This window comes from Dermochelys coriacea, chromosome 3 (assembly GCF_009764565.3).
Source record: "Dermochelys coriacea isolate rDerCor1 chromosome 3, rDerCor1.pri.v4, whole genome shotgun sequence".
Lineage (NCBI taxonomy): Eukaryota > Metazoa > Chordata > Testudines > Dermochelyidae > Dermochelys > Dermochelys coriacea.
The window spans coordinates 129,557,785-129,573,731 of record NC_050070.1 but is presented as its reverse complement, the minus strand read 5'-3'; the positions used below and the strand labels follow the sequence as shown (position 1 = coordinate 129,573,731).

The following is a 15,947-nucleotide window of genomic DNA, read 5'->3' as shown; positions in this document are numbered from 1 at the left end:
TAAATTCCAGAGTATTACTAATTAAGAGGACTATGGGTTTTTGGTACTGTTTCTCTCCCTCTATGTGTGAAACTTGCAAGCTGCTAATTGTGTCCGTTGCTGCGAGCGATCTTCAATGGCACAGATGGCTTCAACCTCCACGGCGAGAGGGTGAGCATCCTGGCTTACGCGGATGACCTGGTCCTGACCGCAGACGACCCAAAGGACCTCCAACGTATGCTAGATGCCACCAGTCAAGCTGCCGATTGGATGGGGCTCTGCTTCAATGCAAAGAAGTGCACATCTCTCCACATCGATGGCAGCAAAAGGGATTCGGTGCAGGTGACAGGGTTCCAGATCCAGGGCGAGCCTGTCATCCCCCCGGCAAAGGGGCAGGCGTACCGGCACCTTGGCACGCTGACGGGTTTCTGTGTCGGGCAGACACCCGAGGACACCCTCCAGGAGATCTTGCAGGATTTTAAGACAGAGTCTGTTCTCAAAGCAATTCTTTGTAACAACAACTACTCACACAGAGAGAGACTCAAAGCAATACTCTGTAACAACAGAAACAGCCCCCAGAGACTCCCCGCCCTTTTGTTGTATTCATCTTGCTTTGTTAATAATTGTGATTAAAATAGAGATAGAGGATGTATGTGGATGGATGCTTGGTGTGGATAATTACTGAATGATCAGGGAGGTGCCTGCCGAAGAATCCAGTGTCCATCGGCTGAAGAAGGCGTCAAGTGGAAATAACCAGAGGACCCCCGGAGGGCAGACTGGAATCCACCCAACAGCCTCAAGAATGGGAGAACCAAAGAACAAGGTAACATCTGGCAGCACGGAGCCGTCAGGAATGTGCCATCTGCTGATTGATTCAGCAATTGATGATGAAGCAATTCCTATAAACTGGCATAGGAAGAAATTCCTATAAAAATGGACTCTAGAAAGTGAGAACTTTGGGGTCTGATTCTGTAAACCAACTTCCAGGAGCATCAGATAAGCATCTGACAAGGCCCTGCTCCCTCCTCATGTCCAGGCCACCTGGCCAGTGGCTTGGCATGAGCAACTCTAAGGCTGGTAACTATGATAAGAACCTTGCAGAACCTGTGTGTGTGTGTGTGAATAAATATGAGATTGAATGGAATGTTATAGCTATAACTAACTGCTTACTATGAGTCTTTCTGTATTCACAATAAATGTGGCATTTTGCCTTTTCCCCTTTAATAAGATCCTACTGGTTTTTATTTTATTGGTATAACATTTTGCCTTCAATAAAATAGTGTTTGATGCCTGCAGTCTAAGAGGAAGGGAAAAACTATCACCTTTAATACAGCTGTCAATTCTGCTATAATGTATCATGGAGAGAAAAAACCTGGCAGAAAAAAAAATTAGGTTTATAATGGAAACAATGACACAATCTTAACCGGGATGCAAACTGTATTTCTATAACTACATCCAATATGAATTAAATTTACAGCAAGTTTTGGGCTCCACAGGAAGATTAATCCAAATTCTCTCACTGGAAATTAAACTGATTGCCAAAATAAGTAAATAAATACATGTTCTGCAAATGGGGTTTGATTTAGTGAATCCTATATTTTTTTCTTCATTGTTGGATGGTAATATGTGTGTTAAGTAAGATTAACAAAAATTTAACTTTCCCAATCCACTGAGCTTCACTTACTTTTAGGGGCGCTGACTGTGTTTGACATAGGTTACATATTTATACATAAAATATTATAACGGTTTGCTTAGTTATTTATTTTATTATAGACTGAAAATCCCACTGAACAGACTAACGTTTATCACATTGTTAAGACCACTTAGAAAATGGTTAAACTTAATTATTTGAATTTTAAAAAAAACCCTGAGGGCTTTGCACAGATGCTTAACTGTTCTTGTGCTGAACAGAAAGCTTTCCTAAATCCATGCAGGTTTAGCATAGCCCATAATCTAGATAACTCTAATTCTTACCGAAGGCTCCCATTTCTGGCTCCTTCTATCTTGCAGAGTGCCCAGATAATCTGACTTTTCCTAAATAGCCCTGTTTGTCATTTGGAAGTGTTCGGTATATCACTGTGTAGACATCAGCAGCAACTGAGGTCCTGATTGAGCCAGGTACTTAAGCACATGCCTAATTTTAAGCATGTGAATAGGCCCATTGAAGTTAATTGAGCTACTCAAATGCTTCAAGTTAGGCATATACTTACGTATCTCGCTGAATTGGGGCTGGAATGAAGATGTTATTTCTTTTCATTTTTCTTTCCCGTTACTTTCCCTGTTTCTTTTACTAATTGGTAAGTGCACGCATTATGTACATCTGGTGTACTTCTAATTTTGGGAGAACATGCATTAATCAGTGACTGTAATATACCACGCGTGACCTGGGGAAGTGCATTGGCTGCCGCTGGGAGTGGTGCAAGGAGCGCCAGGAGCTGGGAATCCTGGTGCCGCAGATCAGGTCCGATGACAACACCACTCCGAGCGCCAGGGGCATATTGGAGAGGACCCTGAAGGCAGCCATCCACTCACTGTACATGGAAACCCTGAAGCGTAAACTGGACCAGGGTAAAGCCTTCGAACTGACCAGCAAGTGGGACGCCAGCAACCACTTCCTCGCCAGGGGCAGCTTCACCCGTTTCGCCGACTGGCAGTTCAGCCACTGCACCCGGCTCAACCGCGTCCTGCTCAACAGAGCCGTCTGCCACGGGAACCGAGACAAGCGTTGTAGGAAGTGCAGCTACTCCAACGAGACCTTGCCCCACGTCCTGTGCAGCTGCAAGCCCCACTCCAGAGCCTAGGAGCTGTGCCACAACACCATCCAGAACCGCCTGGTGAAAGCCATCGCACCGCGCCTAGGGGAGGTCGCCGTGAACTGCGCCATCCCTGGTACTGACAGCCAGTTGCGACCTGATGTGGCAGTCACCAACGAGGCCCAGAAAAAAGATCATCCTCGTCAACATCACGGTCTCCTTCGAGAACAGGACCCTGGCCTTCTGCGAAGCCCGAGCTCATAAGCTGGAAAAATATGCCCCCCTGAGAGCGAAGGGCGACGAGGTGCAGATGGATGCCCTGGTCATCGGAGCCCTGGGCGCTTGGAACCCCTGCAACGAGCATGTGCTGTGGACCTGTGGGATCGGTCGACGCTATGCATGGCTCATGCGGCGCCTCATGGTCTCAGGTGCCATCCGATGGTCCAGGGACATCTACATTGAATACATCACCGGCCACCGAAATTACCAGGAGGTGTGAGCTGGTTTGACATTGTGCATCAACTATGGGAAAGGGACTGAGAGACTTTTTCCATTGGACCATATGAACTGAAACCATGAACTCACTGAACATTAAATCCCACCAAATGAGGGTAGATCGATCCTCATCATTGTATCCACTCATTATACTCCACACCTGAACATAGCCATTATATGGACAACATACCCCCATATCTCAATGTCTGTACTTTGACCCGTTAAACTTTTACCTCGAATTGGGGAGATTGCAGATTATGTATTTCTTACAACACCCATTCCTAAACCGAATTTTGCACGCCCTGATAATCTGTACCTTATTCCCTGATAACCAGAAACTCCTATGCTTAAACTCTGTACCGTTTTCTTTTTACTTCAACATTAACGTAATAAAATTATTATTTCTGTGCTAAAAGTGTTTTCAATGTAACAGGCTTGTCTTTGGTGTGTAAGGGTATATACTGCCCTCAGTCCATGCAGTAATCCCCACTGACACTGGATCTAGGGCTGTATACAGCTCTAAGAGCTGATCATCACTAGGCTAAAAGACATATTCATCAGTATTCTAGAGTGATAGGAAATATGTAACAAGTCACTTGTGCTTGAATCTCCTTGCTTCAAAGATCTGAAGACACATCCACAATTTTGAGAGTGGAGAGGGGGGTGGATGTCTGCAGGGACATTTAACGTGACACATTTGCAACATAAAGACTTTGTACTTGCTAGTAATGATCACCCGATGATTTCTGTCTTTTCATTTTTATAGCTGCATTCTGGATCTTAACAAGAAGGCAGCATTATCTTAGCTGAAACCCTCTTCTCTTGGCATCTAATGGAGCCAGGCACTGTGTTTTTCACATTTGCAACCACCCAGCAACTTAGATAGTTAAGCTTTAAGATAAAACAAGGAATGCTGGCTGGAATCCTCCTTGGCACAAAAATATTCCTCTTTCTTTTGACTAGATACAGTGTGCCTAGAAGCATACCAAGTATTCACAGGAAAATCTGAAACAACAGAAATACAAACCCAAAACACAGACCGGACATTCTGAAAGGGGCACAAACGTTCACAAAGGTTTTGAATGAGCCTGACCAGGTTAATAGGAATATGGGCCTATTTATGATTCTACATCAAAAATCAGGAAAAATTCACAACAAAGTGTGCTTTCAAGTCTTCATTGCTGCATTGGGGCTTCAGTCCTGGTCATTTCAACTTAGTTTTGCTTTGAGATTTTAATTTTGTACAGAAACGCAAAGTGAAATGATATGGATTGAAATCAATAGACAGTATTAGCACAAACCTCTACTAAGTGGAACTGTTGAACTTTGCAGAGCTGTGGCTATGGCTGAAAATATATTTGACTATAAAGGAGAGTTTTTTTCACCCCCTAGTCCTGTGCATTCTAACTGACTTTACCAATCTTTGCATGAAGTTACAGTATTATGAAAAAGATGATACATTTGAGAATGAGATGGACCAATAACAGAATACAGAGAAGTTTAGAGCTGCATCTGAATCAGGATCTGAATTCTGTAATGTGCCACCAACTTACAGTTGAAAGTTACCTCCAATAGGAAAATAATTCTAGAAAGAACTGGCCAACAACATTTTTTTCATATAAAATATCCTTTTTAAAAAAAAATTGTTTTTTTTTGCAAAAATGTCTCTTCAATTTTTTGTGAATTTTTTTCATTGTGATTTTCCTTTTCCCCCCAGTCATTTTCAAAAATTGAATTTTTTTTCCCCAAAAAATTTGCTGGGTGTGGGAGAAGGATGAGAGAAAAAAGAATGGAGGGGAAAAGAAAGGAAGAAAAAGTGCAAGAAGTGTAGTATAGTACATTTATGCATGGGAAAATATGCTAAGCTTCCATTTTGATATACCAGGTGTTCGCGGTAACCTACAAAACCCTATCTGGGCCCAGTCCTCGGTCTATTGAGTTAAACGCTAAAAGAATAAGATCTTCAGAGACCAGTGCTCTTCCTATTAGCCCGTTCTTCAGCTAACAGGCAATAGCAGCACTTCAGTTAAGCGTTCCCACAATTGATTGTCATAGGACTACAAAGTATTTTCATTGGAGGGCCCTCAACCTTGGAATTCCCCCTATTGGTCTAACAAAGCCTGACTTAAAAAAGAAAAGGAGTACTTGTGGCACCTTAGAGACTAACAAATTTATTTGAGCGTAAGCTTTCGTGAGCTACAGCTCACTTCATGAAGTGAGCTGTAGCTCACGAAAGCTTATGCTCAAATAAATTTGTTATTCTCTAAGGTGCCACAAGTACTTCTTTTCCTTTTTGCGAATACAGACTAACATGGCTGCTACTCTGAAAGCCTGACTTGTTTGACCTACCAAGACAAGATGCAAGTTCTATCTTTTTAGTCAGGTTGTTAGCAGAAGGTGAAGGATTGGTAAAGCTGGATGGCTCTGGCCAAGTTTATTTTTCATAATGTTAAAGTAGTAGCAAAAAATTCACATCCTCAGAGAAACACTCAGTAGTGATATCCTGCTTTTCCCACATGTAGGGAATGTCACAGTTGAGTAGTAGTATTAGAATCTGAAGAGAAAAGTTTACCTTACTGAAGTGTATGCTGTAAATTTCCCTGTGTTTGGAGACTTGCAAGGAGTGCATTCTACACCTAATAAGTAAGAGTGACAAACTTTTTCCACCACTGCCAGGAACTTTAATTCTTGTAGTGTTACTGAAATGCTGTATATTCCTCTTTCTGGGAAAATAGCAAAATATTTTATGTGAAATTCCACACATTTTTATGTGTGTTTTAATTCTTTATGTGAATCTGAAAATGAAGAGAGTACTTTTTGTTATGTCTATGATAGCCCATAAAAGGAGGGCATTTTTAAACAGTAAGGCTCTTTAAGATACCATAAATTAGTTAAGCTAAACATAAGCTGTATAGGGTTTCCCATAGAGAAAGGGATCTACATCATTACAGAGAAATAGCAACAATATTATTTGTGATGGCTGTCTGGGTTGTACTTATTTAGCAGTGAGGAATGAATTGTAAGGAATGAATATAGCTATACTTGCTATGCCTGGAGCCCAAACTACCACCTTATGAGTGTTGAAGAACTCCAGGACAGAGTTGAGACACCATAGCAGGATTGTGTAGGCACACTTGCTTTGCCATTGTCCAGAATGAACTTGTGTAATGGATACAGGCTATTAGTCAATCACCATCTGTCACATTATTTTTTTCCTCTTTCCATTTATTTTTAAGTTAATCTTCTTGCCATTATTGAAAAACAAATAATTATTATCTTGAGTGCATAACTCTGCAAATCTTGCAGCTCCTTTTCAAGTCAGACGCCTATTAAAGCCAATGAGAGTTTGTCTGAGTAAGCACTCCAGGACCTGGTCCCATATGAGCTTGTGTGTACCATCGCTGACACCTAAACTGAAAGTTCTCGTGGTGTCCAGAATTCAAAAGCAAACATCACATACCCTCTTCAGCTTCTTCATGCCTAGGGCCCTACCAAATTCAGGGTCCACTTTGGTCAATTTCATGGTCATGGGATTTTAAAAATCGTAAATTTCATAATTTCAGCTATTTAAATTTGAAATTTCACAGTGTTGTAATTGTAGGGATCCTGACCCAAAAAGGAGTGGAAGGGTGCTTGCGGTACTGCTATCCTTACTTCTGCGCTGCTGCTGCTGGTGGTGGCACTGCCTTCAGAGCTGGGCAGCTGGAGAGCCGCGGCTGCTGGCTGGGAGCCCAGCTCTGAAGGCAGAGCCTCTGCCAGCAGCAGTGCAGACGTATGGATGGCAATACCATGACACTTCTAAAATAACCTTGTACCCCACCTGCAAATCCCTTTTGGGTCAGGACCCTCAATTTGAGAAATGTTGGTCTCCCCTAGTGAAATCTGTATAGTGTAGGGTAAAAGCACACAAAAGACAAGATTTCATGGTAGGGTGTGGTGGGAGTGGAAGACCAAATTTCATGGTCTGTGATGTGTTTTTCATGGCCGTGAATTTGGTATGGCCCTACTTATGCCCAATTGCCTGAACCTCCAATAACTTATGTAGAGAGACCTTGAATATTTAAAGAACACTAAACTGATGCAGGCTGAAGTAGAGTGCTACTTGTTTCAATCCACCCTTATAGCATCAGTAAAACTGAAAAATGAACTGCTGCTGTCAATTATTCATTATTCTCTTGACAATGCACCAGTAAGAAAAATCTGTTTTTTCTCCATTGGACACTTCTGTTTTAGATACTGCTCACTTTGAGACAAGATATAGCAGGCTGACAGTGTTTGGAGACTTGATACTTGAAGAAGCTGAGGTGTGAGATAAAGAGATGTCCGTCAAGTACTAAAATGTTCAGTTTCAATTGACATTAACAGTTTCTGGTCTCTGAAAAAAAAAATTACTGATCCTCTCACAACAGAGCAAGATTCCCACTAATCTACTTTTGACTAAGGATGGTTGTTTGACATCTCCAAAAAATGGAAAAAGAAGGTGTTGTAGCAGAAACCGTCGCTCCCCACCCAAATTTTAGTTTAAATATTAATATACATTTATTGTTTGTCATGGAAAATTATGAGAAGTCAAACAAATACATAATTTTACAATACAAATTATTTGAGTAACCTAAAACCATTTGAAAATCACGACACTAGAAATATATAAACTCACATTTTCAGAATTCATGGATGGAGCCATGTTCAGTAATGGGCTAACCAGAGTAATAAGACTAATGCAAAAGTCCTATACAGTATTATAGAGGTGAAACCAATAATTCTATAGAAATTATTCTAAAACCCCTAAAAAAATCTAATAGAGAATTTGTACAACTTTTGTATATATTTTTGAATCAGGCAATAGAATTTTACTGCAGAAATATGATTATCTACTAAATGCTACAGGATGGTTCTAAAAACCTACAGAAAATTTAGAAAAGTCCTAAGGGAAAGGCCATGACTTTTTATGAAAAAAATCTTGTCACAGATTTTATTATACAGCACAGTTTCTGCCACAAACATACAGCCCTATGTATTGTCAGATAAATAAATAAATACAAATTAAATATAAGAAATAAGGCCCTGATCTAGCAAAGCACATGCTTAGCTTAAAGCACAGAAGCAGCATAATCGAAGTCAAAGGGACTACTCATATGCTTACAAATAAAAATGTGATTAAGTGTTTGGCTGGTTCTGGGCCTGGATATCCAGACTCTGAAGATGAAATCACCAAGTTTTTACTTAGGCAAAATTCACTTAAGGCAATAAATGTTTAGCCTGAGTGAGGACTAAAAAGTTCAGGTTATGCCCCATTATTAATTATTATTATTATTATACAAAATCTTTCATCCCAAAGCTCTTGAAACAATTTATACATGCTAATGAAGTCTCACAACATCTGAGTTAGGTACCGTTAGGTGCCCATTGTACAGGTGGGTAAATGAGACAGACACACTGAGTTATTCAATGTCATACTCAAAGTAGATGCAAAGCCAGAAATAAAACATAGAAAAGTCTTATCCCCAATCCCATGCTCTAATTACTAGATAATATTCCTTCCTTTAAATGTAAAGCTTGGCCTCCAAAGGCTGGAGTGCAGCGCATACTTGAGCACCAGATAGAAACCTACACAGCAGTGTGAATTGGAAGGAAGGCATTACTGCCTAATGTCAGCCTTTAATGAGATTTTTTAGGACCCCTTCTCCTCCTCCAACTGAACCTGCCTCAAAAAAATCTCAGAATATTTGTGCTTCAACTGTGAAAATGCCATTGAGCAGATCAAAGCAGAATTAGAGAGATAGGTCCTCTCCAAGCAGCCTGAACAGAAGTCAGCACTTGAGATCTGGAAATCCATCGCTATCATGAGTCACTTACATTCCCCTGATTTATGATTTTTTTTCTGATTTATAAAAGGCAACACAGATTTATGTTGCATGTCCATTTGTTATGTGAAGAAAAGACTGGGGGAGAGAAATGGAGGGGTCAGACAAGCTGAAAGGTGTCTCATTGTGGGCAAGCATAGAAGGTGGGTAGCCCAGGCTCCCTCCTCATCCTCCCTGGCAGCATGGCTCTGGTGGATTTCTGATGCCATAGGAACCCCAACTGCAACTCTCGGGAGGCTTCAGTGGGTGGAGAAAGTATCCATGCAATCTAAATGCTGAGGAGTTCTGAGCAGGATTGGTAGGGTATGAAGCCCTGGAGAGAAGGTTTCACATCGCCCTATGACCTTCGTCCGCTCCACATTTTCACTCCTCAGAAACCATAGAGCTCAAGGACAACACAAGGTCTTTGGGAAGTTTATGAGGGGATTAAAGATTATGTCAGTGCAACTCCCCACTTCCACTTGGGCCAGCCACTTTTGATCCTTCCACAAGTGCAAACCTTAAGGGATGATCTGGGCTCAGTTCTTAGTTAAGAAAAAACCCCATTAACAACAAGATTGTACCCGTTGGCAGCATTCTGACAGCAGATTCCTGTGCTGTGCAAAGTTCCACTAACTATAAAGGGGCTCTGCATGACTCAAGGGTCCAGATGACAGGATCTGGAGGTTGTTTGTAGACTATTATGTGACTTTTCTATTCCTATTATTTTTAAGTGCCCTATTTGGGTGTACTCAGGCACTCATTTTGTCCAGGGTCAGGAAATTTTAGCTCAGATGGTTCATATTTACCTACAGAGCATCAAGAGTCAATCCTGTAAAAGCACGGAGCACTCCTTCAAGGTTCCAAGACTCCTCAAATCCCACTGACTTCAACAGAAGTTCAAGCACGTCAACCTCACAGGATCAGCACCTCAGAGGATCAAGCCTCAACAGAGTAGAGTTCCAGGTTATACTGGTTATACCAATAGGCTTAAGTAAAGTATACCAGGACAGTCTTGTGAATAAGGTTGTCAAGGTTCCTTCCCCACTCTGAACGCTAGGGTACAGATGTGGGGACCTGCATGAAAACCTCCTAAGCTTACTTTTACCAGCTTAGGTTAAAACTTCCCCAAGGTACAAACTATTTTATCCTTTGCCCTTGGACTTTCGCTGCCACCACCAAATGTCTAACACCGGTATTATTATTATTAGGAAAGAGTTTGTTTGGAAATGTCTTTCCCCCCAAAATCCACCCAAATCTTACCCCCTTTTTTCTAGGGAAGGCTTGATAAAAATCCTTACCAATTTGCACAGGTGACCACAGACGCAAACCCTTGGATCGTAAGAACAATGAAAAAAGCATACAGTTTCTTAAAAGAAGAATTTTAATAGAAGAAAAAGTAAAAAAGAATCACCTCTGTAAAATCAGGATGGTAAGTACCTTACAGGGTAATTAGATTCAAAACACAGAGAATCCCTCTAGGCAAAACCTTAAGTTACAAAAAGACACAAAAACAGAAATATCCATTCCATTCAGCACAGCTTATTTTCTCAGCCATTTAAACAAAATAGAATCTAATGCATCTCTAGCTAGATTACTTACTAAGTTCTAAGACACTGTTCCTGTTCTGTCCCCGGCAAAAGCATTACACAGACAGACTCAGACCCTTTGTTTCTCCCCCCCTCCAGCTTTGAAAGTGTCTTGTCTCCTCATTGGTCATTGTGGTCAGGTGCCAGCGAGGTTATCCTAGCTTCTTAACCCTTTACAGGTGAAAGGGTTTTTCCTCTGGCCAGGAGGGATTTTAAAGATGTTTACCCTTCCCTTTATATTTTTGACAAAGGACCTGGACTACTGTCCCAAATCTAGGTGCAATCACTGGTTCTGTGACAGACTTCCTGTGTGACCTTCAGCTAGTCACTTAATCTCACTGTGTTTCAGTGGTCCATTTGTAAAATAGGAACTATTGTTATTCCTTTCACCCACTCTTTTCTATTTAGATTGTAAACACTTCAGGGCAGGGGCTGTCTCCTTCTATGTATATATGCATCAGGCCCTGATCACAATTATTTTTTCTTGGTTCAACTGTAACACAAATAATAATGTTTCTCAGCTCGCACCAATTTTCTTGCACAACCAAATGTCTGTTTCTAATGAGGGAAGTTCAGAGTTTAGGTTTGATTTGGAGAAGCATCCAAAAATGTGGCTGTTCATCTAAAGTTTATTCAAACTAGCTGAACCTCTTGAAGCTACAAAAGTGGGCTGGAAATATTACAAGAATCAGACTTCTCATAATGTTTCCAGCACTTCAGCATCTGGTTCCAGCCTTGCCTGGAAGCATAAGAGTGCATAAAAATGAAAAATAATAGAGAGAAAAATGAATTGCAGGGTTGTTGTTTTTCTTAACATTAAAAGAGTCCATTAGGCAAGTTCTAATTTTGGTCAAAGGTGGGTGTGGGGCTCATGAAGTACCTCATTTCAGACCAGTTCATCCTCCCTTAACTTTATTATCTTAAAAAACAAAAATTCACACACAGCTATTTAAGTGCCTGTTACAGGCATGAGGGCACAGGGGACAGAAGTGGGAGAAAGGAGACTGGGATTAAAGTTCTGTCAATAGGTTTTATTGTCTCATTTAAAATCCAAACTTAAAAATAGATTCCCCCCTGGTGCTAACGAATTCCCTTAAAAGTCAACTTTTCCTTGTAAATGAAACCTAAACAATTAACAAAAATAATAGAGAAAACAATAAGTTCTTTAAGACAACAGTATCTCTGTAATTCCAGTCTTTTGACAGTCTCAAAATAAATATATCAAGCAAATACTGATAACAGAATTGGACAAAGAAGAAAGTCATTGTGAATTCTTGGCTTTTGTGGAAGGACAGATATGTCTGGGGCTAATATTTGGAGAAAAGAATGTGAGGAGACATTAATTTGAATTTGATTCAAACTTTATTGTGTATGTAAAATATCCCAGTTTTGATTGTGTAAACAGGCATGTAAAAGGCTTAAGAGAAAATGCTGACTACAAGTTATTCAGAGAGGCTAGATGACAGAGACGGCCACAAGAGCTCAGTGTGGATGCTGACCTGAAACCAGAGCTGGTCACAGCATTTTGGACAAAAATGAAATTGCATCAAAGCCAAAATATTTCATGGAGATGTATCAGTTTTGCTGAAGTTTTAGTTGGGAAGTTATTGGGGGAGAAGGTAAGAGAGAGACAGGCTCAAGTCCCTGCTCTGCCGGATTCAAAGTAATCAGGGATGAAAAATTCTGCTTGGAATCAGGCATGTATGGATTTGAACCTGAATCTCTCTCTCCCCCCGCCCTTCCTGAATCGAGACGCTCAGGTTTTGGTCCAAAAACAGACATGTAAACAGAATTCAATTTTCATGAAAATGTTCTCAGTCAGCTCTACTAAAAAGCTCTGCTCTTTAACTAATCAGTCCATCACCTGCAACAACAAGCTCCGCTCCTCATAGGCAGTTGGCTGAAGTGGAGTCTGTCTCAGCACCTTCAGTAGAAAGTTTGATTGGGGTTATCAAAGGTGACATTGTAGCAAGGTGGGAGGCAAAGATTGAAACTGCAGTGAGACCAGTTGGCCTCCCTTTTTCTGTGCTCAAACTTGTTTGCGCAGCTTGAGTTAGTTCAGAGGATTGCTGCCATGGGCAGGAGTGAAGTGCCATGTCACTGAACACCCCAAGGCTGTTTTGATTAGATTAAATTAAATATGAAATTAAAAGTGAAAATAGGATTAGTATCTTTCTCACTGATATTCATCAGGTGTACAACTGGCACTTATGCCCCAAAGCAGTATAGCATCTATATAGAAAAATAAAATTTAAAGTCGAGTGAATTTAGTGCTCATTGAGCTGAGACACAAAAAGCATTACCTTGAGCTGTGTGTGGCAACTAATGGTTATATTTAAACTGCCCAAGTAGAGCTGGGGAGTCAGATGCCAGGATTACAACTGTGCTAAAATGTTATAGGTGAAAACATACACAGCAATAAAGTACTTCCACAAACTTTGATATATCACCAATTGCAGCAAAAATTTGCAAGCACTACTAGAACTGATCCCCACAGGCTTTGCATAGGGAAATTCTATATATTTTTATGGGGGAAAGAAGCATTCTGTAGTTGCCATTGTCAGTGCATTTGGTAAATTGCATGGAGAAATAATGAAGAAAAAAGTATGCATAACGTTTTACTTCACAGAGTGCATAGTGTTTTAAATATGTAGAGTGCACTAACACAAAGTGTTTACAATAATTCTTCCTGTTGTTAGTGGAAACAACAGGCACTTGGGCTCAAGTAACTCCATTATGTTTTCTTTGTTCATATAAGGAAGTAGATCCATCAACTAATACAATGCTAGCATGATGTTTCGTCTGGGGGAGGAGGAGACAGAATGTCTCTTGGAGCAATCTTGGTGCTTTAGAGGCTTGTCAGAGCTAATAGAGAGAGAGATGAAGTAGAAATTTGTCTCAAGAGGTTGAGTCTGTGTGGTCTCAATCTTTTTGTTGTTCTTATTAGAGTGTAAGGGAAGGTAAATCTTTGTGATCATTGTTATACTTATATTTAACAAATAAATAAATAAATAAAATAAAGCACTGAGAAGGAAATCAAGCCCTGCATTTAAGAGAGGAAGCATATCATCATTTCTCTAAGCATGCCAGCCCAAGGTCTCTATGACCAGCATGTGCATGTTTTAGATCACTAAATAATGGAATTGAAATGTTGGGACATCCCATTGCCCAGTGTCTCTGAACTTAGGGGAGAAGGAGAACTGATAGAACAAATGAAGGAACTAGGGAAGGAGAATGAGGTTTTGCTGCCATCTCAAACTTATTTCACTGGATTTCAAAATGAACACAAATTTAAAAGACTTCTTTCTTGTCATTTAAACCCATGCATTTACCTCCTGGGTGATTATTTTTGTTTATTAAATTGAATCAAAACAAACATATTTTTTCTAGCAAAAGGAATGTAATTAAGAAGTAGAAGAATGAGCCTGCCCGCCTCAATGGAAAGTACTTAAGGCGGTAGGCAGGAAGCCTCAAACAGGAATCTGTTTGGTTCCTATTTCTGAGGTACACACAGGAAAATCCTAACTGTGGACCCAGTCCAGCAAGGGCTGAGTCACTCTCCATTCTCGTTTACTTCAGAGGGAATTATGAGTGCTCATCACTTCACAGAATCAGGCTTCAAGAGAGGTGCAGTTATGTGTCTAAATAAATATGCAAAGGGCATAAGAACATTTGCTTCAGGAAATTGCAAAGAACTGGAGGGAAATAAACAAAGGCCTCAATCCTACAACATCTTGCACACAGGCAAACTGCTGCGCCTACCCAGAGCCCTACTGACTTCAAAAAGGACCTTTCCAGGCATGGCAGTCCACCCACGCACAATAAATTGCAGCATCAGGCCAAAGAAAGTAACAGTGAGGATCCAATCCAACTCCTATTGAAGTCAATGAAAGTTGGGGCAGGCCCTAGATGAAGAAGTGACCACATAGGGACTATGAGTGGTATTTCCAAAAACACCCAAGTGACTTAGGAGTGCAGTTCCCATTCATTTTCAATGGGATATATGCTCCTAACTTATTTAGACACTTTTGCAAATCCAGTTCTAGAAGAAACCAATTTTGTCTCTTAAAATTAGGGATTTTAAGAAAAACATATTTGAATTAATCTCACAAAATTGAGTTTCCTTGTTAAACAAAAAGATGCTCAGCCCAGCCAAACACATGGATGCTTGAGATATCAGGGGAAATCACCAAAATACTGATGTCTAGCAGAGGAGGGTTCTCAATTAAAGATTTAATCATTTTGTATTTGAAACTCTGGGGGATACTTTCAAATGGCTGCTTCAGACAAATATTTACTCATGGAAATGGTCCTTAGTGAATTTTTCATTGTAGCACAATTAATGTGAAGACTCATCAGCCAGTAAAACACCGGCACAGAGGGCCTTATCCTGAAAGTTGTACTGCATGAATGGTCATCTGCACTTGGAAAGGAAAGCTTGCAGAATCCAGACCAAACATCATATTATCCCTCTGAGGCAATAAATATAAATCATTTGCTTTGTAAGGAGTTGGGTTTATTTTATTTCTGTTGCATTGACTGATGTATCTTCATATATAATATCATTATAATAACTTGCCCGAACAGCATATCTTTCAGATGAGCATCTCATCACTTTACCAACTTCCCCCCCTAACCCCTCACATGGGAAAATCAAGCTACACTTGAACCAGATCACATAACATGGGCCTGATGCAAAGCCCACTGAAATCAACAGAAAGACTGCCATTGACTTCATAGGCTTTGCATCAGGCCCCAAATCAGTGGCAGAGTTTAGAATAGGATCTAGACCTCCCATTCTTACCATACTTAGAGATATTTGGGTCAATTCTTGTCTAGTGGGGTTGAAACCATTCCCTTAAAACCCCACTGTTCCTGCTGATTATCAGACTACAACACCCCTAATTTAGTTTAGGTTTCTACATTCTGAACCCACCAGGCTTTGCAGTGCTTACCTTTGCAGTTGCCCCTATATGCAATTTCCAACTGAGGATCTTTGCATTTTGCTCGTTGAAATTCACAGCGGGACAGGAAAGTCCTACCATCAGAGGCACAAAGTGACTTCTGAGGGGATCCTGCACAGTCCAGGCTGCATTCTCGGTCTTTGTCTTGGTCCACTCTCAAAAACTAAAAGTAAAAACAAAACCAAAAAGGCATGAGACTTTGGGAAGTTCACTCCAATAGTCAATGGTCATCAATGGTATGAAAAGCATTTCCTGATCACCTACGCCAGAGAATATACCCAAGTGCGCTCCAAAAAATGTTTAATTGTATGCTAAATAACAGAT

At 40.6% G+C, this 15,947-nt stretch overlaps 1 protein-coding gene across 2 annotated transcripts in view; it reads right to left on the bottom strand.

Moving 5' to 3' along the window:
• SMOC2 (SPARC related modular calcium binding 2) overlaps positions 1-15,947 on the bottom strand; it is a 191,993-nt gene that overhangs the window by 118,180 nt on the left and 57,866 nt on the right. For both annotated transcript variants that reach the window (XM_038397794.2, XM_043511322.1), the window contains exon 2: positions 15,615-15,786. In XM_038397794.2, the coding sequence (XP_038253722.1) occupies positions 15,615-15,786 (172 nt within the window). The remainder of the gene's footprint in view (positions 1-15,614; positions 15,787-15,947) is intronic.